Source organism: Natator depressus, chromosome 2, assembly GCF_965152275.1.
Source record: "Natator depressus isolate rNatDep1 chromosome 2, rNatDep2.hap1, whole genome shotgun sequence".
Taxonomy (NCBI): domain Eukaryota; kingdom Metazoa; phylum Chordata; order Testudines; family Cheloniidae; genus Natator; species Natator depressus.
Window position 1 is genome coordinate 87,793,508 of NC_134235.1, and position 27,806 is coordinate 87,821,313.

At 40.9% G+C, this 27,806-nt stretch overlaps 1 protein-coding gene across 1 annotated transcript in view; it reads right to left on the reverse strand.

Annotated features, from left to right (window-relative positions):
• The window catches only part of PIEZO2 (piezo type mechanosensitive ion channel component 2), a 440,411-nt gene that overhangs the window by 198,072 nt on the left and 214,533 nt on the right, over window positions 1–27,806 (reverse strand). Inside the window, exon 4 of the mRNA XM_074944649.1 lies at window positions 24,465–24,507. Within this exon, the coding sequence (XP_074800750.1) occupies window positions 24,465–24,507 (43 nt within the window). The remainder of the gene's footprint in view (window positions 1–24,464; window positions 24,508–27,806) is intronic.

A 27,806-nucleotide genomic window follows, 5' to 3' on the forward strand; every position in this document is an offset into this window, starting at 1 on the left:
CTTTCAAAAGCTGAATATGCCCAGAGTCAGATGTCAGCATAGGTGAAATTACTTTGCGCCACTCAAGTGGCACAGAGAGACTTAAAACTGCCACTTAGGGGAAGCTGGGGAAAAAACCCTTGTTGGTACAAAGCCAGCATAGCAAGCGAAGGAGCACATCAGAGATGGACAGGAGGCTACAGGAGACATGCCTGGAGTGCATCGTACTCTGGAGATCCTGGTCTAGTGGAATACTCTTTCTTGTGCAATCCCATTTCTCCCCCTAACATGTTCCCCAGAGCTCCATATTCTCTCTTGTATAATTCATTTTAATAAACTTTATATCTCGACAAGGTGTACAAATAGTGCCTATGTTAGCAAACAATGTATTTGGTTTCAGTGTCCTCTCTCCCCATTAGTTACAGTTATTCTTCCCTCTCTTTGCAGTGTGTATGAATCTCCTGGTTTCAATATTTGTTGCTGTATGTGCTGTGGGCCTGTCTGAATTTGTATTTTGCTTTGTGAAGTTCAGTTGTTAACTGACATACACTGTTACAGCTGCTGTGGAGAAAGGCTAACGACACACGCTGGACCCCAATCAGATCTGCTGGGGAAATTACAGTGAGGTGCAGAGGGATAGCAAATCTAAAGCTCTAGTATGGAGGAAAAAAACATGGGTCTGTGCCCTACAGAGATGGCAACTAGGAAGCCTAAAACCTAAGTAGGGTGTTCTTGAAGAACCATGGGATGGGGTGTGTGTGTGTCAAAGGTGTAGTTAACCCTGAAACTATGACAATCTGTACTTTTCTAGAACAAGATTGTGTGGTCAATATTAAGGTTATGACAACTAATGTCTTTTTTTTTTTTTGCTTGGAATTGCTTGTATTATGGGTCTCAGGGTCAATGTAATTTAGGACTGGGAGTAAAGCTCTACAGAAGTTGAACGTGCTTTTTCCCCCCAGTTTTGGTCTTCCAATGCTTTGTGACAGAAGAAATGCACATTGCTTTGATTGAGACAGAAGTACAAACTCCATGGGGGGGGGTTAAGGGGTAGTAGAAGGGGGTATATTTATAAATGGAAGAAATCTTCCTATTTATGTTCTTGGATTTTAAATATAAAACCAAATGATTACTCATTTGGCAAGAGAGATTATACCTCATCATCCTCTGAATTTGCCATCTATTCAGATTAACCTGGTTTAGTCATATGGGATAATGATATGGTTATCCATTTCTCTAAGGCTGTGGCTACACTAGAGAGTTTACAGTGGCACAGCTGTAAGCTCTCTAGTGTAGCCACTCTAAGCTGATGGGAGAGACAGCTCTCCTGTTGACTTAATAAATCCACCCCCCACAAGCAGCAGTGGCAGAGGCAGCTCTCCCGCCAACATGGCGCTGTCCACACCTACGTTTAGGTTGGTGTAACTTAGGTCACTAAAGGGTTGCCAACTTTCTAATTGCACAAACCAGAACACCCTTGTCCTGCCTCTGCTCACTCCACCCCCGCCCCCGTCGCTCACTCCCCCCCACCCTCACTCACTTTCACCGGGCTGGGGCAGGGGGTTGGGGTGCAGGGGGGGTGTGCGAGTGAGTGCTCCGTCTGGGGATGCAGGCTCTGGGTTGCGGCTGGGGGTGCAGAAGGGGACTCCAAGCTGGGGCCGAGGGGTTCAGAGTGAGGGAGGGGGCTCAGGGTTGGGGTGTGTGAAGGGATGCGGGCTTTGGAAGGGAGTTTGGGTGTGGGAGGGCACTTACCTCAGGAGGCTTCCAGAAGCAACCAGCATGTTCATCTCCTAGGCTCAGGAGCGGCCAGGTGACTCCGCGCGCTGCCCCTGCCTGCAAACACAGCCTCCGCAGCTCCCATTGGCTGGTAAACAGCTGCCGAGTCGGCGTTCAGGGCAGGGCCAGCGTGCGGCAACCCCCTGGACACCCCCACGCCTAGGAGCCGGACATGCCAGCCACTCCCTGGAGCCCCATGGAGCCAGGGCAGGTAGGGAGCCTGCCTGCCTTAGCCCAGCTGACCGCACTTTTATCGATCTATTAAAATCTCCCAGATTGCTTTCAATAGTCACTGGAAGATCAATGCCAATTCCGGTAGTCTCCCGGAGAATCCAGGAAAGTTGGCTACCCTAGTCATTCAGAGGAGTGGCTTATTCACACCCCTGAGTGATATAAATTATGCCGACATAAGTATAGTATAGACATAGCCTAAATCTCTGAGTTTAATTTTCAGGATGGCCTGTCAGAAGAAGTGTGTACTTTTAAAGTACTGGACCCACAAGTAACAGGCATTTTGTTACCTACACATTTGCAAAGTCAAACTTATTTCACAGTTCACACATGCTACTTATGTTTAGCATTCGTTATAAAGGACAACAAATCTGCTTTGCAAGGACATTTTCTGCATAGCACACATTTGTGTAACATGCACCCCACCCCTGTTCTTACCAAAGGCACATGAATTAAGTACAGCAGGACACTGGGCTGAATTTTTTTTCCAATGGGTATATCTGACAGCGTAGGTCTAGCCTTACATCTAATGTGCATTGCAATAAAGTTTTCATTGTCAGAAAAGCAAGTTGAGGACAGTTTCTCAAAACTCACATGCAGTGACACATAAAGTACAGTGACATGCCAAGATTTTTGTTCTTAGACATCTTGCAGCTTTCCTGGCAACGTTTTTCTTTATGTCATCTAAAATGGTACTTCATGGATTTGGGCTAAGTCAGAGTTTCTAAAAAGCTGCTAACTCTGTTTCACTTGGCACCTCATCTGCTGAGTTCATTTGAACTGCTAATGGCAAAAATATTTTAACTGGCTCACGTCAGATAAATACAATAATTCTGTGAATTATATAGGCTGTGTATTCACTGAACAGCAACAGTCTTTAAATGTCCAAACTGGATTTTAAAAATCCTGCAGTAAAGCCCTGTTTCTAAACTAATCTTGAAAATTGGGCTATTCTTTTTCTTGTCCATATGCTGATGAAAGAATATCTCCGGCTAAGATGATTCCCTTCTACTATCATCAGGTTTAAAACTCTATTTAAGTGCCAGATTCTTTTTCTCCTAAAATCAATTGTGTGCCAGGTACTCTATAGAAAGCCATTATGACAAGGCCTCTGCCATGAATAGACTACAGACTAAGGCTATATCCTGGCTGCTCCTTAAGCAGGTACACAGGGGGATGGGAATGGAGTAAGGAGCATCTCTGACCTCTTGTGCATCCTATGTAAGGACCAGTCAGAATTGCCTCCTCTACCCTTGGAGGATTACCCCAGGGTTGCCACAGAAATGTACCGTGCCCCAGAGAGGAGGGCAGGGTCAGGGAATAATGAAGGCAAGGCTTTGCTCCTCTGTTTCCTGACAAATGGAGTTGGCTGGCTACTCAGGCAGCAGTACATGCAGTACCCCTTAAAGAGCAGTTTGTATGCTGCTAATTGTGGAGCACCTCACCATCCTCAACACAGATCTATGTCTAAGTGCCATAATCTAGCCCTGCAGAGACAGCATACCAACGAGGGAAGGAGAAACAACATACAGTGAAAGGAAAAGTAATTGAGAGATGATCAGGAACTTGCATCTAGTAATAGTTCCACAAATTTAGTATGGATTTTTTGGTTAAAGTTTATTGTTGAAGACTTTGTTTCCTTTTTTGCCTGCATGAATTTAATTTACTTTCTTGATGTAAACATTACTTCCTGAAGAAAAGACATCTCTGATTGCATCTGGAATTTTTCTACTAAATCACTCCACCAGTTTACATGACCCTTCTAAATTATCCCACCATTTGCCCAGCATCTTTAAGAGTAATTATAGGTCTTGTCTACACAAAGAATTACGAAATAGCTCTTTTGTTAAACTGAGGTTGTGTGTGAATAAGGCCTTAGTGTATTTGACTTGGTTTCTTTTGCTGTTCCAGTCACTGAAAAGCTCCAGAGCTTTCAATAAAAGGCATGTTTGATGAGACTTTGAATGTATTTAACTATGACTTGAACATACTGTAGTTGCTGTATAGACGGTAGCATGCTGAAGATACTATAGATACATTGTTAACCAGTTTTCCAAATAAATTATTATTAGTTGTAAAACAATCACTCTACACTAGTTTGAAAGAATCCCTTTACAGATAACATTAATGTAGCAAATGTACTGTATCTCCTTTCAATCTTGGTAGGTCTTATTGCGTGTCACTGTTTTAATTGTTTACCATTCTCACGCATACACTTGGCTTTTTCATTAATGTGATTCATTTTTTTAAATGGGAAACAGTTACAACTAATTTGAGTATTCTCTTAGAAATGTACCTGCCAGGGTGATGAATCTTCTTCTTGTTTGCTGTAGCTGTCATATCACAACAGAAAAAGGGATACAATTTGCAGGATACATGCCATCCCCAGGATAAAGGCTAGTAGGGACCAGGAAAGTTTCTCCTAGGAAGAGACCCTGCACATTGCATACCAGTAGTATACCACAGATGTGTTTGTAAAGAGATGTCAGATAGATTAAAAGAGTAGAACACTGACATTTAAAAATAATAATACACATACATACACCACACAGGCAAATTAATCAAAATAAAAAGCCAAAAACAGCTATAAATTAGTCAAACAATTCTTCTTACAGGATGAGATAGAAGGAAGAGATGCTCAGATGCTATAGTGACAGGAGCCAGATAGTCATATGGTATATAGAGAAAAAGGTAGAAGAAAAGTGCTGCTATTTGCATTACTGTGGGAGAAATTAAAAACCATACCTCCACTTCCACTTCTACTATTTGGTTGCAGGCCACATACAGAATGAGAAACCTGACACCTGCCTAAATCAGTCTCCAGCTGGTGTTCATCAAAATGTAACACTGCGGGCAATTTATTATTTATTTGTATTACAGTAGCATCTGGAAGCCTTAACCAAGGTTGGCACCCCATTGTCCTAGCCCCATACACTCATGTAAATTAGAGACGGTCACCATTTCTAAATAGACAAAACAAGACAAAGGTAGGAGTGGAACCTGTGTCACTGAGAGGTGAAGTGAATTATCCATGGTCACCTGTACTAATTAAAACTACCTGTACTAATTAAAATCACAAAATCTCCGGATCCTTTACACTTTGCTTGATCTGATCACATTTCACAAATGTGATCTTTCCTTTTCCTTTGTACACATTGTTATGTTGTTCTTTAACTTTCACATCAGTCATGCTTAATGTTTAAGAAGGCCAATATGGCATGAAACATTCAAGAGTCTAGATGTTGCCTATAATTCTCTGAATACTGTAAAGATATTAATTTCCTTTACACCAAACAGGGCCAGAGAGGCGTGAAGGGTGTCTAAAAGCCACAATCACACATGGAGGAGAAACATGGTTGACTTCTGAGGACTCTTTCACAAGGCCTTCATAGGGGATGTGTCAATGGTGGGACTAGGAATGGTAGCGGTGTGCCGGGGAGGGGCCACAGCATGAACAGGGACACAGATTCCCTGTGAGACTGTTTTAACTTAGAGCTGTACACCTGGAGCAAAGCACCCCAGAAGAAGCATAGGAATTGCAATGGTGTTAAGGTGGTTTAAAACCCTAAAGCCTTCTTACTGGGTTGCAAGTCCTGCACTGCACCTCTTAGAGAGGATGTACTTAAGAACCTTAGGTGTTGTTTTCACTGAACATCATGGCATACCTAAACATAAAATTTGCCATATCAGATTGACCTTTGGTATCTTGTCTCCAGCAGAGCCTAGTATCTGATGCAGAGACAGAGAAACAGAAAATGAACAAAACAAAATGGGCAAAGTTTTCAGACTTGAGTGTTGAAGATTAAGTATCTGAAGGCTAGTACTAAATAAGTGACCTGGTTTTCAGTGGTGCTGAATACTCTCAGTTCCACTGAAGTCAAATAGATCTGAGGTGCTTAAATATAAATTTAAGTACTGCTGTACAAGGGGAAAAATTATTTCTACCCGCTGCAAAAGAAATTTAAATACCTTTATCGTTAGCATACATAACTACAAATCTTTTGTTATTAAAGATGTACCTAAGCTGCAAAAATTACAATTTGAATTTTGATAAACATTTCCTCAACATTCATAGTTTAGCATCTGGGGTTTCAGTCTAAGTCCATCTAGTCCAGTCTAGATATCATTGGTTATGAAATATTCAACTTTTTAAAAGCCAGACACATGATTTGACTAAATGGAACATAACCTTATTGAGCAGTTTGAATATGGCTATTACATACACCCTCTCTCTGCTGTTACAGAAAAAGTAAAAAGAAAACATTCCCACTGGCTGAAAAATAACAATGGCAGACTTGTTTGAAAGACTTCTCCATGTGTGCTTGGCTTTTATTCATGAACAGCAGACCCAGCAGGTATAAAAGCAAAAACCAAAGTCTTGTAGAATGTCACCTTATCGAGAGAGAGAAAAAAACTAACAATATTCTACAGCTGTTAACTACAGTAGCTCAACAGAATCTGTTTTATATGTCCCTTCTCCCCAGTGATTTTCCCTAGTCAAGAAATTTATGGTGTAGATACAATTAACAATGCAAAATGCAGTGAAACTGTTGTTTTATTAGCACATGGTATATTAAGAATCATGGAATTAATGCAGGGTTTCTGGGAGTCATTCACCAAAACAATGGTTTCTGTTGTCACATTTGGTTAGCAGGTATTTGACTACTGAACATTGCTAGGGGAAGTGGATTTATTTATCCCTTTTGTTTAGAAAAGCAAAGCTGATCCAACCAGTCTCCAGCCTCTTAGGAGACTTTATTGGAACATACAGTTGATCCAACCAGTCTGGATATTTTATTGGAACATAAAGAATACAAGTGCAATTTTCAAAAGCTTCTAAGTGACATAGACACTTAGAAACTTCAGGCTTAAGACACTTTTAAAAATTGGATTAAGATGATTTAGAAAAATGTACCCTTCTACTACAGGGAGAGTGGGTGTTCTTCACTTATAACACATTTTGATTTTTCATGGACCAACAATCAAAGGCCTCAGGATGCCAACAAAAAAAATCCCTTACAGTTAGTACTAATCAACACCCATATTGGTAGTCTCAGAAGATTAGTCAAAGGAGGACATGACCATGAAGACCACCCTACCTTCTCAGAACAGAGGAGCATTTGTGGGAGAGTTTTGGCAAGTTTACATTGCCATGACTGGTGCTGAACTGGTTCTGTAGCTAAATAGTGGAATTTATAGTGGAACTCCCAGCTGTCAGTATGGGTCTGTCACAGCCTAACAATTATTTTTACAGAAGAAATTAAGGTGTCTATTGGCAAAGTGCATGGTGACCGATAACACTGTTATGTAACTACTTTACGTGGTAGGATTAATGAGTTATTTTGGAAATTTGAAACAGCCAATAGACTCGACTATTTAAACACCAATCGTTGTTACTTGTGAAAGACCTGTTTTTCAGGATGCTTGCAAGCCAAATTTTTGATGGGTTAACAGCAGAGTAAATGGGAAATATGACTTTCCTTCCACCTGTGAGTAAGTGGGTCCTTGACTTTTAGCATATCCATACTCAGTATTAAATCTTACTGATCCAACAACTGTTTTATTTGTATAACAAACAGTATGATTTCCTTCCAGACTATTTGTCATGCTGCCCACTTAGCTTTTTCAATCTCTAAATTATATATGGTTCATTTATTTATACCACTAACAACCAATCCAGGGGTTGATGATCCTGCAACATTTACTCATATGAGTCCAATTCTTAAAGTCAGCAGAACTACTCACATGATTAAGGATTGCAGAATCAGCTCCCTAGGAAGTTCATGTTGATGCTTTCAGTGCTGAATAAAAAGAAGGTGCCAATGTAACTGAAATCAACACAAGGGAAGCAAGTTTATTGGCATATTGCAGTTATGTATCCTGGAGGATATCTATGATCTTTGTAATTACTTTAACTAGAGACTAATTACATGAGCATTAAGACTGTTGCTTAAATGGAAACTGGGGATTCTGAACAATTTTTTCAGATATAGATTAGAAGCAAGTCAAGATGTTTCAATGAAGGATCACATCTTTCAAAAAAAATATTTCATAGGTGAAATCATGGCTCTCCTAGAAGGGAGTGTTTAAGAAAAGCCAGTAACCTACTAATATCCTTTCCTAGTTAAGTGTGTTACTCATGTGGTAAACTTTTCCACTAAAAGGGAAATAATCCTTTTAAAAATATCATGTCATTGTAAATTGTTCTACATTTCAAAATGTAGAGTAAAATGTCAGAGTTATAGAAATTTTAAAACTAAGATACTGTAAAAAAAGAAAAGGTGTTCTATTCTGTTTAAAGTTAACAGAGTAAATAATCATGGAAGAAATATAAAGGGGTTTTTTTCTCCTGCAAAAGTGAAAAAGCATAGAATTTGTCAAGAAAATGGAAGTTCAGATGCAAACTAGCTCAAATATATAAAGAAAAAAAGAACAAAAACACGTATGAGAAGGCATGGTGGTTGTCACATCTACATCACTGAAGAAATGGAACATATTTGTATTCTATTTTGATGCTGTAAGTGAATTTACTACTCATGCCAGGCATCAGAGTTGTAGCCCCTAGAGAATGAAGTCCTCTTTACACTCATAACAGATCTATCACAGGCAGTGGCAGCACAAGCTTCCCTATATTGCCTAATCAATGCAGATCAACTGTCTCCTTCAGGGTGGCAGCTGTATTAGTCTGTATCAGCAAAAACAATGAGGAGTCCTTGTGGCATCTTAGAGACTAACAAATTTATCTGGGCATAAGCTTTCGTGGGCTAAAACTCACTTCATAAGATGCATGGAGTGAAAAATACAGTAAGCAGTATATATATTACAGCACATGAAAAGATGGGAGTTGCCTTAACCAGTTGGAGGACGAGGGGGTCAATTGGCTATCGAGGCCAATTCAATCAAGGGGGAAGTGGCCTATTCTCAACAGTTGACAAGAAGGGGTGAATATCAACAAAGGGGAAACTACTTTTTGTAGTGCTAATGAGGCCAGTTCAATCAAGGTGGACGTTGCCCATTCCCAACAGTTGACAAGAAGGTATGAGTATCAACAGAGGGAAAATTACTTTTTGTAGTGACCCAGCCACTCCCATCTTTATGCAGGCCTAATTTGATGGTGTCCAGTTTCCAAATTAATTCCAGTTCTGCAGTTTCTCGTTGAAGTCTGTTTTTGAAGGTTTTTTTGTTGAAGAATTGCCACTTTTAAGTCTGTTATTGAGTGTCTAGGGAGACTGAAGTGCTCACCTACTGGTTTTTGAATGTTACAATTCTTGATGTCTGATTTGTGTCCATTTATTCTTTTGCGTAGAGACTGTCCGGTTTGGCCTATTGTTGTTTTTGTCTCCTTCCTCTCTCTTCTCCAGGAGAGAGTCATTTCACAACAACTAAACAAGCTCCATTACCAATATCACATGACCCTTCAGCACCCCATGGAATGCAAATGTTTAATCAGATACTGCAGCAGTAAAAGCAGTTATCAGTGGAGACCATATTTCAGTTTATTCTGGCTAGCTAGAGCCCCTAATTTTTTTTCCATCTAAAGATGAAGGAGAAAGAAATGCTGCAGAATTATGCTCTATTATACCATATTAAACATAGGATTTTGTTTATTACCAGGTAGGCTAACCTCATTTTAGCCAGAGTATCTCATCTGTCTGAACGCTGGGAATCAATCTGCTTTCATGCACACTGGTGTAAAACTAGAGTAATTCTACTGAAGTCCAGAATCAAACTAATGTAAAATTTTGACTCATTCAGTATTTAATGCTGACCAACAGACTCTAGATGACCTAAAATATCAAAAGTAAACATAACTCGTTCAGATCTCTTTAAACACCTTTTTGTTTTTGTTTTCATAGATTCATAGATATTTAGGTCAGAAGGGACAAGTATGATAATCTAGTCTGACGGCCTGCACAACGCAGGCCACAGAATTTCACCCACCACTTTATTTATCATAAATTTATTTTTAATCTGGATTTTCTCCATTATTCAGACATCTGGATAGAAGTTTTATTTAATGCAAAAGAAGCAAAGAAAAGTTTATTTAAAATAAAAGATTTTAAGCATGTAGTACATATTGAACCAGATTAAAAATACCCGTATTTCTCCTTCTATTTTCTGCCCTATAAACAAAATCAACAGAAGCACTTTAAACCACATGAGTTCTACAGACATGGCTATAATGAAATTACAAGACAAGGGCAGGTTTGGAAATTAAATTAAAGCAATCACACCACTCAGAAAAGAAAGGGCTCATATCTGTGCTCTGTGCTATACAACACCCTGAAGTAAATGCACACAACAAGGTAGCTACATCCCCACTTGTACCTTGTTCCTTAATTACTGTCTACTCCTAGGAAATAGGACAACTACAGTTATTTAGTTTGTTTAGTTATTTAGTTATTTAAATGATATAAACACGTTCTTGTCATGTGGTTTTCTACTTTAAATCCTGTATCTACCAACTAGATAACAGCCAGACAATACAATGAATGGACTGGAATGGAATCTGGGAAACAATTTTATCATAAACAGTAAATTATAAGAAACAAAACTTTACTGATTTCATTCTCAAACTCTGAAGGGAGGAAGGAGAATACGCTCAATTTCTTTTCAGCTCTGTGGCCTCATGCTATACATATGCATTACATTCAGCAGCTGAAATACCCAAATAATACGCGTAATTGTAACCACTGTAGAATAAATTCACATTCATTAATATTCGTAAGTTCCTAAAGAGAAACAAAGAAGTCACCGATTAGACAATAATATGAAAAGGAATCTCAGGGAGCCCCCATAAATCAACCTGTGTCATACTCAAGGATCAACTGACAGAATTAACAGAAAAACTAAAGAAAGAGTTGAGTCATCTAGTGTTCATGATGCAAATAAGTAAAGGACATGCCTTTTGGGGTAAGAAATGTTTTCTAAGCTAGCTTGACTTTCTGACCCCCATAAATCACATTTGGAATCTTGTGGCTAATGTAAAAGTAAATTACACTCTTGGCCAAATAATGGCTGGCCATGAATGGTTGTGTTAGGGAAGAAGGAAAGTCAGAGAAGCCGTGATGGGGATTCCACCCCACACATGACCTGAAGGGGTCAAGGTAGCGAGGTAGGCCAAATAACTCCCCAGGTTGCACCTGGAGGAGGAGCCAGGGAGCAGGGATTGATTAAATGAGGCTCAGCTGGACAGGAACAGGAGGGCCTGTATAAAGCCCAGGAGCCGAGAGCAGAATGGGGCTGCAGGGAAGTAGTCTGCAGTCACTCCCTGGGAGAAGGAAGTGGGGCTAAAAAGAGTAAAAAAATGTCCCTGGCAGGAGGGAGTTTGGGCTGGCAAACCCAGGGAAGGGGGAGAGCCAGAAAGGTAGGAAAGGCTCAAGGGAAAGCAGCAAGGGACAGAGTAGGGCAGACTTCGGCTGCTGATGAAAGGGCCGGAGCTGGAACCCAGAGTAGCGGGCGAGCTTGGGTTCCCCTACCAGCCACTGGGGAAGTGGCATGGACCAGATGGCAGAGAGAGGACTGCCTGGGACTGTTCACGTTGGAAGTCTCTGATATCCTAGAAGCAGAGGACTACAGTGGCCTGGCTGGAAGGCCAAGCCACGAAGAAGCAGCTGCAGCTCTTGAAGTGAGGGGCTGTAGGGAGAAAGAGAGAGCACGATGGGTCGACGGTGAGACACCTTCAACTTGCTGGCCCCGCCACCAAAAGCTGAAATATCTTTGTGAAGCTGATACTGGAAGACAGCCTGACAGCCAATGATTTACAATCCTGGTTAATGATTGTCACGCTATCTGTTATGGCTTATAGCTGAGAGTGCCAGTCTAGGCCAGACTGTCAGAGAACAGGGCAGACACCCAAACTGGTGCTATATTTTTAAATTAGATTTCACCAAGCTTGTAACAAATGTGCGCTCCTGGACTACTACGTTAGTCTGACCACTGAGCCATGGACAGTCCCCTTCAGCTCTCCAACCCCTCATTACCATCCAGACAAACTGGACTTTATGATGAAAGGGTATAAAAACCAAAATTCACACATTAGATTCTTCCAACCCCAACCTTCCAACCCCACTCACTCGAGGTCAGTGGATGCTCCAGATCTCATGCCAAAAACAATGCTGACAGCCATTTTCTTTAGTAAACTAAATTAAAGATTTATTAGCTAAGAAAAAGAAATGAGAGCTGTTTAGAAGTTAAAGCAGGTAAGATACGTTATAGGTGAGTCAGAATTTGTAAGTTTGTAAATTGATAGCAGAGATGTAATGTCTGCTAGTTTCCATAAGTCTCCAGGGTTACTCAAAATGGCTTTGTGGAACCTCTGTCCATTTGCTCAGAATTCTCCACGTCAGAATTCATCAGTGCAGAGATGCAGAATCATGCCCAGGATTCCTCCTTATAGCTGAAAACAGCCAGGCAAGAGTTTTCAGCACAGCATGGGCTCTCAGAGACCCATGCTTTGAAATTACCATGTTTCTTTATTTACAGTTCTGAGGCTTTCATCTCATTTAATGGGCAATTTAGAGATAATGTATATGGTTTCAGCCACCCAGACAATCTTTCATTAGTTTACAGGAACAGAGAGATAGCCAGAAACAATCCTTCATTAGTTTTTGTGCAGTTTTACATATTAAATAAATTCTCATCCTAATGCTAGCACACCTTTTGATCTAAGGCTAACTAAGTAGAATGTAAATCAACAAATTTCAGATGAGCGAAGACAACATTAGCATTTCACTAGTTTTCAAGCATTTAGGGCAAATGTAATTGTAAGGCATGTGCCATGTACAGGTAATGTGATAAATCCCTCTTTCTTCTAGTCTAACAGGTGAATGGGCCTGTGCCTTTGATTTGAGCTGGCTCCTAGGTAGGGAGCATCACAATGATAAAATGCAACAAACAAATGTATGGAGATGAGAGGACAAGGTAACAGCAGCGTGAGCATTTTTTACATAGACTATGTCCCCAGTATAACTCGCTACCCGCCTAACTGTTGCACAGATTGAAGCATAGCTTATTTAGACACCATCCCCATGCCTCTAGGGGAAACCTATCCAGACGCTCCAACTCTCCACCTCCTAAAGCATACCAACCCTATTCACCTCACAGCCATGAAAAAAACCCCACTCCACAGTAAGAGTCAACTGTATACAAAAAGTCAGTGTGTTCTATACACAAGGGGCTAAATTCACCCCTATGCAAAGGGGCAGCAAAGGGCCTAAGCATCCCTTAAGTCCCACTTAAGCACTCAGAATTTCCCCCAAGGGGCGTAGCAGAGCCAACATTTTCTCACTTGGTTTACAGTACTGTCAACAAATACATTATTCTGTTCTTTTTAGGTGAATGCAGGATTGGGAATAACAGAATAAGCAGTAACACTGAGGTGCAAATATGACAGAAGGACATGCTTTAATTATGATTTCCAAACACACATTTGATTTAGAATTAACACAAAATGTTGCATGTCCATATGCTAGTAATAGCTGATTTTGTAAACATTAACTTGTGAATAATAGCCTTGCCCACAATGCGTGGACATTACACAGCTATTGACAGACTAATATGTTTTTAATAAGAAACCGCTATTCAAACCAAAAGGTCTTTTCTCGGTGTTACTGAAATATCAATTTATTATGAAAAGTGTATTCATCAAGTTGCCAGTCATAATAATCACACATCTTTTATTCTTCAACAATGTGTTTTTTTTAAATCAGTTGGTATTTATGTAACATATAATATCCGTGATTAAATTGATCTTAAACCAGTTTTGTGGAATCTTAATGTAAAGCATTACACATGAGAGAGAAACCATGGGAACAAGGGAAAAGGAGGAGAGAAGCCATATTGTTAGTTGCAGTGGGAGATGACTTATTCATTGGAAATGGGAGAGGGTTCAGAAAAGAGTTACAAGAATGATTCGAGGTCTCGATTGCCTCCTTTATAGTGAAAGACTTAAAGAGGCTCATTGTCCAGCCATGAGGAAAGAAAGACAGGAGGCTATGGATGAGGTTTAATTAGGCCACAGCTTTACTCACATAAAATATCAGAGTATCGGCAATAAGTTGTACAGTGCAGGTCATCATTAAGGCTACATTTTAGTCATGGGTATTTTTAGTAAAAGTCATAGACAGGTCACAGGCAGTAAACAAAAGTTCACGGCCCATGACCTATCCATGACTTGTACTATATACCTCTGACTAAAACTTGGTGGGGGAGGGGACCAGAGTGGGGAGGCAGAGGTGCTCTGGGGGGGGGATAGGATGGTCCAGGGGATGCTGTGAGTGCATGGTGGGGAGCAGCCCTGGACCCCCACTGGTGCTTGGGGGTGGGGGAGCGGGTGGCGGCCCACGGCCCGGGACCCCTGCTGGCACTGGAGGGGTTGGGGCTGGCAGGCTCCCTACCCGGCTCCTCATGGCTCCCTGGAAGCGAAGACATGTCCCTCCCTCAACTCCTAGCTCCATGCGCTGCCCCTGCCTCAAGTGCTGGCTCTGCAGCTCCCATTGGCTGGGAACATGTCACCACTTCTGGGAAGCCCCCCAAGGTAAGTGCTGCCCAGAGCCCTTAACCCCTCCCGCGCACCAGCCCCCAGCCCTGAGCCCCCTCCCACACCCAAACTCCTGCTGCTGGGGAAAAGGGGTGTAGTGGCCTGACTGCTCCAGCAGTGGCCGGTGCTGCTGGCCCAAGGGCTGCCCGAGCTGCTTAGGTGGCCTCCAGGCCCGTTGCACCAGCCTCTGCAGCAGTCACGGAAAGTCACAGAATCCGTGACTTCCATGACCTCTGTGACAAACTCACAGCCTTAGTGATCATTAATCATTTCCCTCTGTTTGAGGATGGCATCAGCTCTCCCCCTTTCCAACCTGGTCCCAGCCACCTCTTTGCTGGAATGCCACCACACCTCTCTCATATGAAAGTTAAAGGGGCTTTAAAAGGAGGGGGATTGGGTCCCCAATGTACCACGTTAGCAGCCCTGAACGCCCTTCCCTAGCTCCCTTAAGGGATGCTTTCCTCTAAACCAGCGTTTCCCAAACTGTGTTCCGCGGAACACTGGTGTTCCACACGATGTGAATAGGTGTTCTGTGAAAGAATCTAGAATTTAATTTTGACTCTTGCACTTGATTTTTCTACTACTTTATACATGCTTTCCAGTTAGAAATTGTTAGTTCAAGTTACTTTAAATTTGTATTTTTGCTTTGTTCTATAAAATAAAATATATTTGAGCATAAATAATGCAATTTTTTATTTGAAAACCAAACGACTACAAAATAATATTATAAGTGTTCCATAATAGGCTAAAAAGTGTTCCGTGGCCAAAAAAGTTTGGGAAACTCTGCTCTAAACCCCCTTCCAGTCGATTTTTTCTGATGCCATATTGCTTCTCTAATGAGTACCTGCACTGGACATCTGCCACAAGGAGGTACCAGCAATTACCTTGGCTGCCTCCCCCGACACATCCATCATGTTCCTAGGTACTTACTAATTCCTTCCTTAATATGGGACTGTGATAAATGAAGGGGATGGGGGTAGCTCCCTTTTATGGACACCCAGCCAGCCAGTTAGCTATAAAATCCCTCTTGATAGCTGTTCTCTACTTGCTTTACCTGTAAAGGGTTAAAAAGTCTGACTGCATGCATAGGTAAAAGGAAGTGAGTGGGCACCTGGCCAAAAGAGCCAATGGGAAGGCTAGAATTTTTTTAAAATTGAAACAAGATTCTCCTTTTGTCTGTCTGTGGTTGTTCTCCCACGGAGGAGAGACAGAGCAGCAATGCTCTAAGAAGCTTTAAGCCAGGTATGAAAAATCATTAAATCATACCTAGAAACTACTCATTTGAAACCCCAGATATGTAAGTAGATCAGGAAATGTCTAGGAAGATGCAATTAGGTTTATCTCTTTTATTTCTTTATGGCTTGTAGACTTCTCTGTGCTAACCCCCAAATGCTTTTGTTTTGCTTTGCTCGTAACCATTAAGCTGGACCTCAAGAAAACCATTCTTTATGCTTAATTATTATATTTGCTCTTTTTAAATCTAGCAATAGCCTAAGTTCCAGATGTATTTTCTTTCTTTTTGTTTTTAATAAAATTTACCTTTTTTAAGAACAGGATTGGGGTTGTTGTGTCCTAAGAGGTTTGTGTATATGTTGTTTAATTAGGTGGTGGCAACAGCTGATTTCCTTTGTTTTCTTTCTCAGCTCTTCCCCGGAGGGCGTGGTGAAAGGGCGTGAGGGTACGCCACAAGGAGGAATTCCCAAGTGCGCCTTCCTGGGTTCAAAGGTGTTTTTTGCATTTGGGTGGTGGCAGCATCTATCCATCCAAGGTCAGAGAGAAGCCGTAACCTTGGGAGTTTAATACAAGCCTGGAGCAGCCAGTATTAATTTTTAGAATACTTGCGGGCCCCCACCTTCTGCACTCAAAGTGCCAGAGTGGGGAATCAGCCTTGACAGGGACAAAAATATATCTGCTCCCCAGTCGGAGAGGTGTATCCCTGAATAAGTCAGCTACCCAACCAGAAGACATGTGCAGATGCGTAATTCATCTTCCTTGGTCACACATGAATTTATCTACCTCACATACCCCCTGGCCTTCATGATACCTGCCATACCCTCCATTGCAACATTTCAGACCAAACAATTGTCATCCTGGGAAAAAAAATCCTACATCTGCCCCAAATCCCTCTTAACTCAAATCACCAAGTTGATCCCTTTACACTTTCCTAAATTGTTCAGACCCAGGTGAAAAATAATCACATGCAGTGCCTGCTCCCAGGCCACCAAATGGTGTACAAGGGGCATCAACTGATCCCAGAGCATGTCCCTCCTTGACCCATTCCCTTGCTCCTGTAAACCACTCCTCCACCCATGCTGACTCAGAGCTGTCCAACCCCTGAGGCCCAGCAGTGAACTGGTGGGCCAAACGGGGTGGGGTACGGAGGAGGGAGCTCAACCCTATGTCTTCAACAGCTATGTCCTCAACCCACTAAGGGGTCCATTGGCCCTCCTCCAGCCAAGAAAAAAAATCTCTGCCAGGGGGAAAACAGCTACACTTCTTTGTGTCCTGTCACTGCCTCCAACTGCTGCTGCTTTCCGTTCTTTCTCTTGTGATCCTGGGGTGATTCTGGCCTCCTCCAGTGCCTCTGGGACTCTGGCTCTACACCTTCCCATACTGCCTGCGGGATGGGGGGTTTCCTCTCCTTCCACATGCTTGCTAACTACACTTGCATGCTGGGAGGGGGGATTCCCCTTCTCCCTCCTGATCTTACTGCACTGCTGCAGTGAGCATGTGGAGACACCTGGAGCTGTTGCTGCAATCTGCCTAGAAGTGGAGAGAGGGCGAGAGAACTTCTCCGGAACTCCCCGGGGTATAAATACCTTTCTCCCTCTCCTCTCCGGTCACCTGTAAGGACAGTGCCTCACCTCCTGGTCAGGTCATTTACTGTTCGTTCTTGCCTCATCCAAGTAAATCTTCTAAGGTTGCCAGGTGTCTGGTTTTCAACTGGAATGTCCGGTCGAAAAGGGACCCTGGGGGCTCCAGTCAGCACTGCCAACAGGCCCTTAAAAGTCCAGTCGGCAGTGCTGCAAGTCTAAGGCAGGTTAGTCCCTACCTGCCCTGGCACTGTGCTGCGCCCCGGAAGTGGCCAGCAGGTCCAGCTCCTAGGTGGGGAGCCATGGGGCTCCGTGCGCTACCCCTGCCCTGAGCACCAACTCCGCACTCCCAAGTGGCGGCGGGGGGTGGGGTGGGGGGGGGAGTGGCTGTAGGTGAGAGCAGCATGCGGAACCTCCTGGCCCCCCCACCTAGGAGCCAGACCTGCTGGCCCTTTCCAGGACGCAGCACGGTGCCAGGACAGGCAGGGAGCCTGCCTTAGCCCCACTGCCCGGGAACCACCAGAGGTAAGCCTGCGACCGAACCCCCTGCCCCAGCCCTGAGTTCCCCCCAAACCTGGAACCCCCTCCTGCACCCCAAACCCCTCATCCCTGGCCCTACCCCAGAGCCTGCACCCCCAGTCCAGAGCCCGTACTCCCTCCAGCACCCCAACCCTCTGCCTCAACCTGCAGCCCCGTCGTGCAACCCAAACCCTTCAACCCCAGCCCCACCCCAGAGCCCGCACCCCCCAGCCGGAGCCCTCACCGTCTCCCGCACCCAAACTCCCTGCTCCAGCCCAGGGAAAGTGAGTGAGGGTGGGGGAGAGCGAGCCACCAAGGGAGGGGAAAATGTAGTGAGTAGGGGTGGAGAAGGGCCTCTGGGAAGGGGCAGGGCTAGAGTGTTCGGTTTTGTGTGATTAGAAAGTTGGCAACCCTAAAACTTTCCCTTCCACCCATTGCAGATGGAGCCCTTTTAGGGATAATGACTTCTTTCCTTCTGTCCTGTGGGACAAAGGACCCATTGTACATGGTTGTCGTGAGCACAATATATTTAGTTTATCCAAAAGAAGGTTTAGAGGTGACTCGATCATGGCCTAAAAGTAACTGACAGTAGACAGCTCTTAACAGTAGATAGCTCTTCAATCTATTGGAAGATGGCATAGTGAGATCCAGTGGTTGGAAGGTGAAATTAGACAAATTCACAATAGATACAAGGTGCAATTTTTTAAACACGAGGGTAATCAAGCATTAGAACAATGTACGTAGGGATGTGGTGAATTCTCCATCTCCAGGAGTCTTCAAACCAAGACTCGATGTCTTTCTAAACAATATACTATAGCTGAAAGAGAAGTTATGTGTTTGATGCAGTAATTACTGGATGAGATTTTATGGGCTATGATACACAGGTAACAACACTAGATGATTATACCAATCCCTTCTGGCTGTAAAATCTAAGAATCTATAACAGTCCTTGTGAATTCATCCTTTTCTGTGTTGGCAAAGTATCTACGAACCAACAATGATTACCTTAAAATGTATCAACTATTCATAAATATTTTGCAGAACAACTTTCAGCCTATCGGTTCTTTGGAAATTATTTGTTTCAGCTCTTTGATTTTCATTATTTGTGGTATTTTTCTCCTCTGTGATTGGAGGACTGAAAAATCTTTGAACAAGCAAATATTGAGCAACATACCCTCTGCTATGAATTTTTGATCAAAGCTTTGCTAAAATTCATAAGACTTTCCTGCTTTGTGGACATTTCCACAAATATTTGGTGGTTATCTGAGACAGTACTCACAAATTATGAACAATACAACCCCTCAAACAGCAGTGGAGTAAAGTCAGCCTAATTATCCACAAGCATATATATCAGTTTGTTTGAGTTTTTTCTCATCATATAGCAAGATTTAGTTATTAGCACTAAAGGAATAGAAAGAGGTTACATTACACGTAAATAGATAAATTCAACATTTTAACGTATTCCTCATTATGACGGAGGTATAAAACTAAGCATTTCTCCAAATGCACAGATGCTGTAGTCTGTATAGATTTCGATAAAGGTGATAGCTACTATAGTATGTTGCAATTATCTTACTTGTAATGTCTCAAAAAAACCCCAATCAATAACAATAAGAGCTTCATTTAAATCTGTCAAATCCAGATACACTCCATTTAATTGAAAGGCTCTTAACTCTAGTCATTTCCTGGATATAAAGCTACTTTACTTAAGCTCCAGCATTTTTAATTTACCTCGTGCTAAAAAGCAGTATGTTGGACTCACAAGGAGTGCTTACATAAAGGCTCAGACAACCAGATCTCTTGGTGTCTCTTTGTTTTGCAGGCTACAGATACAACAGCAATGTAAATACTCAACTGCAGAGTAAACATCATGTAACCACAAAGTAACGACGACATGCCCTGTATATTATCAGGGCCTAATTTCCTGAAATGTATGCTCAGTGTCTTCATTTCCTTCTGTCAATCAAGCTAATCTGAAATGTCGCAGTAAGAAAGGGACCTACTTTCTTCTTCCTACATACAGGTTTCCCAAACTTTAAGTACTGGTCTAGCCCTCTTAAAGCCATGATTCTGAGGACTGACCTTCCCCCATACATCTTAAAACCTGCCTGCATTCTGGGATAAGCAAACTCTTATCTGTGCCAATGTCAGTGCATCTGCACAGCTCTACACCTTAGTCCACACCTTGCGAGGGATGTGCTTGCAAACAGTGAAGGCCCATTCTCCTCTCCATAGTCATATCACTTTCCTATTTACAATTCAGGCTATGGGTACCACAGGCAACAAAAGATTGTTTACAATGCAGTGTACTCTAGTACCTGCTTCTCCCTTTGCCTACTTTGGAAAGCACTGTTCATAGGAGAATACTGCTGTTTTAAACAATGAAAAGCTTCAAAACCAAGACATTGCTTACAAAAACAAACATTGAACCTCCAAAGTATTTTTCTGACAGATCACTTAAAATATGAGCTAGTTCACTGTAAGAACACCTGACGATGTTCATAAAATGAAGCAAGTCCTATAAAGAAGACTGTTTAAAAAATCAGAAATAAGTGAAAACACCAGGAAAAAGTATGAAGATTCTGTTGAACAAAACTGGGTTAAATGTTCAACTCATTTATGAGTTAGGGAGAAAGAGGTTGTTTTGTTCTTCTATGCCCATCTGGAACTGACAGAGAAACAATTCCTGCTAGTGGATGTGATATCAAGGACCAAATACATTGGCTTCAATTAAATTATTCAATTAACTCAGTGTAACACAGTGAAATATAGATGTTGCCCTAGGAGAACACCTAATTTCCTGGCATACATGAACATATTCAGATTCTTCACAAGACACCTTCTACAGTGAGAATTGTGTATTGTTGAACAAATTAGAGCATGTTAGCATCTTGTCTACAATAGGAATGATCAGAATGACTATTATTATTAGATTGTTGATTATGTCTTCTACAAGTCCTTTTCTCCATGACTAGACCTACTGATAAGATAGTATCATTAAAGTAATCTTTTCTAAATACTAGCATCTTCTAATGAGCACTATAAGTAAAATCTAAAATAAATAATCTATGTTACTGTGCCCTTTGTATTTCTAATCCCTGACAGCTTCAAGCTGGCCATACATTTTATCTTTAGTTGAAACTACCATTTTCCCGCTTTGGCATGACTTGGGAAAACAGCAGCAGCAAGTGATAAAACTTTAAAGAAAACTGTAGCAATGAAAGAGTCAGTATTTCCCTGTTTTGCACCAGAGACTGAATATCATGTTAAATAAACTGCCTTTTAAGAAATAAAATTAGATTTAACTTGTGGGAAAAGCAGCACAACCCTACAGAAAAGATGTACCCGATGCTGTTAGTCCTAACAACTGAAAATGCATAATTTCTGTAACGGACCAATGTGTTTTATATCTTCCAGACTCGCTATGCTGTAAAAACAGTCTGCCTGTAAATGGACAAGATCCTGTCAGATGTCACAAATAATGAACTTCAAATCTAATTCATCATCGTGCAGTTAATTGACTGAAAGCGTGAATGATTATAAACTAGAGCCTCAGAATATAATAAAAGGGAATTATAATTATAATTTAAGTAATGTTAAAACCAGAATGATCCCCACACTACAAAAAAGGTCCAATGTACTGCATTCCAATTAAGGTTCTTGTAAGTGATTATAGAAAACTGAAGAATTAAGCCAAATGACCACATGAAAATGAGAGGACAGAGGTTTTTAAATTTTTCATGGTATGAACCATCCTAGAATGAAATCCTGGATGGGTTTCAGATCAAAACAAGCCTGAGTGTTTCTGACTTTAGAGAGGCTCTAAAATAAAATTGTGCACATTTTTCTAAGACCTGTCCTGCAATGGAAACAAGCTCTAAAACTTTGATCCATCCACTGGCATAATATGTGCTGAATTGTCTCCTTCTGGAGTCTAGTATAGACAGATGGGAAAAAGCTGTCTGAAGAAGATAGGAAGAGAATTCTGTGGCCTATCTTGATAATTATTTCCAGGACCCTGCGCCTCAAGGCTTTTTTTTTTTTTTTTTAACTCAGTCAGCAAGCTATTTCTCTATTCTAAGCAGTTCACCCACAGGAGGAGGATTTAGAAAGCAACCAAGGGCAGCCATTAATCTTGAATTTAAATATAGTTAGGGAAAAAAAGGGGTTTTAAGATACTGAGATCTGAGGCCTGAAGACAGAGTTCACCAAACTTCGAGACATGACAACTCTCTGAAAGAAAAATGAAACACACCATATCCAATTCTTTTCTTAATTTTTCAGAGGCATAAAATCCTCACTAAAAGTGTAAAAAGTAATTCACAGCCTTATTGAACCATTACATAGACTGTCTTCCCTTAAAGGGTTGGTTGGCCAAGTGAGACTTTTGCAGGCCAGAATGATTGTTTACCTACTAAATTATTAGTAGACCATCTCATCTCCCACATTTCCTGTTTAACTCTTGTTAAAAATATGGGACAATGCAATCAATATTTTTGGCAGGTTAAAAATGTTGGACCAAACTCATAATAGGTATAATAATATAAATGATTTATCCAAGAGATTAATTTGGCCCATTTTTTTTAATTTGGTGATGGGTGGTTTGTTTTGTTTTAATTTATTCAGTGCATTAAATTGACAATTTCTCTCCAAGGGGCTGAAAATTAAAATGCATTACTAAAATACATATGTTGCCATGAATCCTTAGTTACTTCTTCAGTGAACATTCAATCATGTTACTTCAACTGGTACCTATGGTATTTTTTAGCAATGACATTTATATATGTTGTCAGAAGCTCAAGCAGCTCCTTTGTGGTTGAGTGCAGCTTTACATCTCAACCAGCAATAGCCTGTGAAACTAAAAAGGCAAATCAGTACCAATCAAAAAGTAACTTTTACCGCTGCAAAGATTCAAAATTATAACTTCTTCCCCTCAGTCCTTTTAACTTCTCGGAAACATAGTGTTTCAACATATACCCTGCAAATAGTTAATATTCTGAAGGCATTAAAATTAAAATTAATCCTTTCCCTGAATTGTCCCCTGCCAAAAATAGTACAAACTCCCTGTCTGTGATCCTCCAGTCTTTACAAAAGTAAGCCTACCACTGAAATCATATATAATTAAATATACCACAGAAGAAATACAACAGGCCTACACTTTGTTAAATTCATACAATGAAGATGGGTTCAAATTTTTTTTTTTAAATAGATCAGTAAGGGTATCATCAGCTCTTTGTAAACTTCAAGAAAAATGAAGCTGTAGACAAATATGTGGACAACTTTCAGAGCCTCTATTTCCAAATAACTTCTAATGCTGAGCCTTAAGAATAAATCTGGGGAATGACTCTGGGACACTGTCCTTGAAGTCCTGAGGGTAAGTTCTTTAATGGTAGTATTGATCCACCCCTTACATTTGCTGATACTACAGTGGTTCAGCGTTCAGTCAATTTATGTGCTCAGGAGGAATTAGTGAAGTGGAATGCTTTTATACAAGAATGACACAGAGCCGCCTTTCGTTTATTGTTATTAATGTCTGAGGATTTTAATCAAGGGAGAGGTTTAAATTTAAAGATAAATTTTATTGTAATAGAAAAGCTCTAAGGCACCAATTTATGCCTTGTGCAGAATAGTTTCATTCTGGTTCAATGAATTAGCCATTAACTTAAATACAGGCAAGTTGTTTAAATTAACCAACAAGGCAATAAAAGTGAGAGCAGCTAGAAAGATGATACTAGGTGGAGACAATGAAAAGGAAAGGCTTTCCTCTCCTCAACGTCACCCTGGCTTTGAAAAGGCCATCTATGGTTATTAGCACCAGTCAGTCTACGCTTAATGTTAAAAGACAACACTCCCCTTCTCTCATACATATCTAGTCCAGTTCATAGTGCCCCCATGCCTTGCCCTAGCACACTCTTGTGCAGTCTAGAAATATTTGGTTTAGACAGAAGATCAGAGCTCTATATATGGACAGGAAGCAGATTACTCTGCTTCATGTTTGTAGATGGGCATATAGGGGACTGAGTATTTCCAGCCCTGAGAACAGATTACTCTTTAGCAAGGCCTGGCCTAGTTTAAGTTCCATGAGAGACATATGTTTCTGGTATGACGACCTTATGGTTATGTTTGGCTGAAAGAAGCCTTTGCACTTCAGGAATGCTGAATTCCGGATTTTCTCTGATGTTAAATAGCGCTTTGCCAATCGTGTTCCTTTTCCACATTCATTCGTTTTTGTTAGTTAATATGCCATAGTTCAGAAGTCTTATGAAAAATATGGGAAAGCAGCGATACCTTCATTCAGAGGTAAGACTTCAAACCAAATACTCTATGAAGCCTACTTTAACCCTAATATATTATGTTGCTCCCAGCTGAAATGACTGTGAGCCGGATTTACAAAAGAACCTTGTGCTCCATGATGATCACAGATATAGTTAAAAACGAAAGTTGTGAACATATCAGTAACTCTGCATATCACTCCCCCTAACTTTGACATCCCAGATAATGTAGGTCAATTAACGTAAATAACTCTGCCAACCTGTGTGTGCACATCTCTTTTTTTGTTTGTATTTTAAGATGTAACATGCATAGGAGATAAATTCACTGCTTACCTTTCAAAACCGATCTGTCGTAACGTTTTCTCCCATGTAGAACCTAGAAAAAAAAACATTGAATAAAGAACCTCACATTTTTAGTTTCTCTTATTCGTCCACTTCCTCTCTCTAGCTAGATTCTGTATTTTATTTTGGTTTTTTCCACCCAACTGAAAACATTTTTAAATGGTGTCACCTCATAGTGGAGACCTGCCAGAACAGACTACCACTGAATGATATGGACTGCTTTAAGGTGTCAACTTACATCACCCGTTCCCCATTGCAAAGCAGTTGGTCACTGTCACAGTTGTCTTTAAATTCAAATGTGGCCGACTCACTGCAATTCACACTACTGCTGAAATTGCTGAATCAGCATATTCACACACTACACTCTTGAAACTTCACCTTTTCGTTTTACTGGTAATATTCATTAAGATTCTTGTAGAAAGTTAAACAGAACCTTTGGAAATCCCACCACGTCTTTTGTTTTAAACTAAGTAACATCTAAAATCTAAATCTTCTTTATAAATCAAGGACTCAATCCTGTAAGCATTACACATAAGAGTTATCTCTAACCATGTGAACAGTCCAGCTGACTTCATAGCATTGACTCCTATTGGACTACTCATGTAAGTCGTGCAAGATTGAGCCCCATGTATTTAAAGGGATGCAATCACAAAGCCAAGATTCAAAACTTGACCAATATTTTACGCTCTGCGGGAAATATAATTACAGAAACTGTAAGAGAGACAATAATTCCTGTCAATGAATGACCCAGAAATATTATTGTTTTGCTGCTACAGCGACAATAATCCAAAAGAGGGAACACAAATTAACTAAAACTCTGACACCAGACTTCTGCCAACATCATAGATGACTCCCCATCAATTATGTAAAAAGAAAAGGAGTACTTGTGGCACCTTAGAGACTAACAAGTACTCCTTTTCTTTTTGCGAATACAGACTAACACGGCTGCTAGTCTGAAACCATCAATTATGTGTAGGACAACAGAAAAAATCAAAAAGAAAAAGCTTTGTTGGATGTTGCTCTATAGAGAATAGAGGAGTGGGGAAAAGAAGAGATGGTCAGATTCAAAGAGCTGGATTTGGAGAATTTCAGATTCTAATCCAAATCTGAATTCTGTAGCTCAGATCCATCTCTTATGAAAAAATGGAGAACATCTTTTTCACTGGCAGATCAAAGTCCTGCCTGATGAATGTGTGTGGAGCACATGATGACATTTTATGGTCAGTGTGAAAAAATCCCAATACATATATCCTTTACAGTCAGTCCCCTTCTATTCTGTTAAAGGGATTTATCCAAAACTGACAAACAAATAACTTTATGGGGAGCTGTTGGGTGCTCAGCACTTTTGAAAAATCAGGTCACCTATTTAGGAGCCTAACTTTAGTGAAGTTTATGTTTTTATATATAAATGTTGGCATTGAGGCGGTTTCTATTTTATCTGCTAAACTATAAAGAGTACACGAGTAAGGAAGTGGTTAACTCCCAAAATGATCTATTTTCCCATTTAAGTTACCTATTAAGTACTACAGTGCCACTTTTGTTTTCTAAATTAAAAATTATACCCATTAAAACTAATCTAGTAAAAAATAAAGTTTGTTTTGTAAAGGCATTATGTTTTATAGGGCTCCCTTCACCCACTCCAAAATAGAGAATAATATAAATAAGGCCACTAGGGCCTGCTGAACAAATCTAAATATTTAATCTCCTGTTTTTAAAATCATCTTTGCAAAAAAATCCCAATAAAATGTACATTCCTGAAATCAATAAATGTTTGACATTTAATTTCATATTAAAAGTATTTTGGTAGAGCAGGTGGCTAAGCATACAGACTGGTGCAGAGTTTGGTCACTAACACTCTACATTAAAAGTTTCTGGAAATCCCCTTTTTTTGATCTTCATCTTCTCAGCCTGTCACTGCAGACTTGGTTTACATACATTTTTGGAAACGATTAAAATAAAATTATTTTTACAGTGCAGTAAATGCTCAGGGCATGGGACGCAGAATCTTTCTGCTCTTGGCTGACAGCTTTTATCAACTGAGGCGTATTGATAATTAGTGTGAAATGACGGATCATTTCCAGAGCTTACACAAAGCTTTTCTTCAGGTCTGGGAAACTGAGGCTGTGTCTACATTGGCAATTGAATAACAAAACTTTTGTCTTTCAGAGGTGTTCCTCCCCCGCCCCCCAAAAGAAACGTTTTTCCACGACAAGCGCCAGTGTGAACAGCACGTTGTTGGCAGGAACGCTCTCCTGCCGACAACGCAAATTCCGCTTGTTGAGGGTGAATGTTTTTTTGTCGGCAGGAGAACTGAGAAACAGTGGCTACACTGCGCAACTTTTAGTGGCACGGCTGTAGTGACACAGCCATGTGGCTAAAAGCTGTGTAGTGTAGACATGCCTTACTCAGAGTGTCACCACTAACTAGGAGATGGAACAGATCGTTTACCATAAATAGTTAACACATATTTCAGGGGACTATTCAAGGTGAATGTGTTAACTACTTTTGCTAAACAATTTGTTCCATCTCTCTAATATCCTGGGACTAACACAGCTACAACATTGCATACATTTGGTTATCTCCACTCAGTTTAAAGTGGGCTTGGGTCTACAGCACAAAAAATCATAGCCACCCTCACAAGCAGTCTCAGCAGAAAGATCAAGACATGACTGAATGCTGAGGATGGACTATTTAACACCTGGAGGTGGTCCTTTCAAGCCGTGATATATTTACCATTAGGCTAGCAGCAACATCTAGCAGTGAAGAGAGAGGCGCACAAGATTCAATTGGAGATAAAAAAAAAATCTCTACATCTTTATCTTCTAAGATAATTGTTCCATTTTCATTTCTATTTGTCTCACTAGGACATATTGAAAGATTCTGATTTCTTGGTCACTGCATTTTAACTCTTGTCTGCATGCCACATTTTGTGCTTGCATCCAAAGGACTGCACAGACACTTGAATAAAACTGAGTGAACAATCAGATTGACCGAACGAGGTACATATATATTATACTATGACTACACTATTGAATTTGCCCTCAAATCCAGGATTATGTACAGAACAATGGAATACAGTCACTTTGGTTCCCTGTTTTGCTTTGTGGTGCTGCTGCTATGTATATTGGATGGGAATCTATCTGCTTTGCATGAACACTTTTTGTAAGAGAAGGGGTTAACCTTGGTGTTTTTGGTCAACATTTCAGTTCCCTCCACTCTTGTGCAGTGTGCTGTGTACTGGTTGTCTGTAACCTTTCACCCCACACAATTTAGTTATATGACACGTACACAGACACATTGTAGAGAGAGAGGGAGACCAGGAAAGTGGGCTCC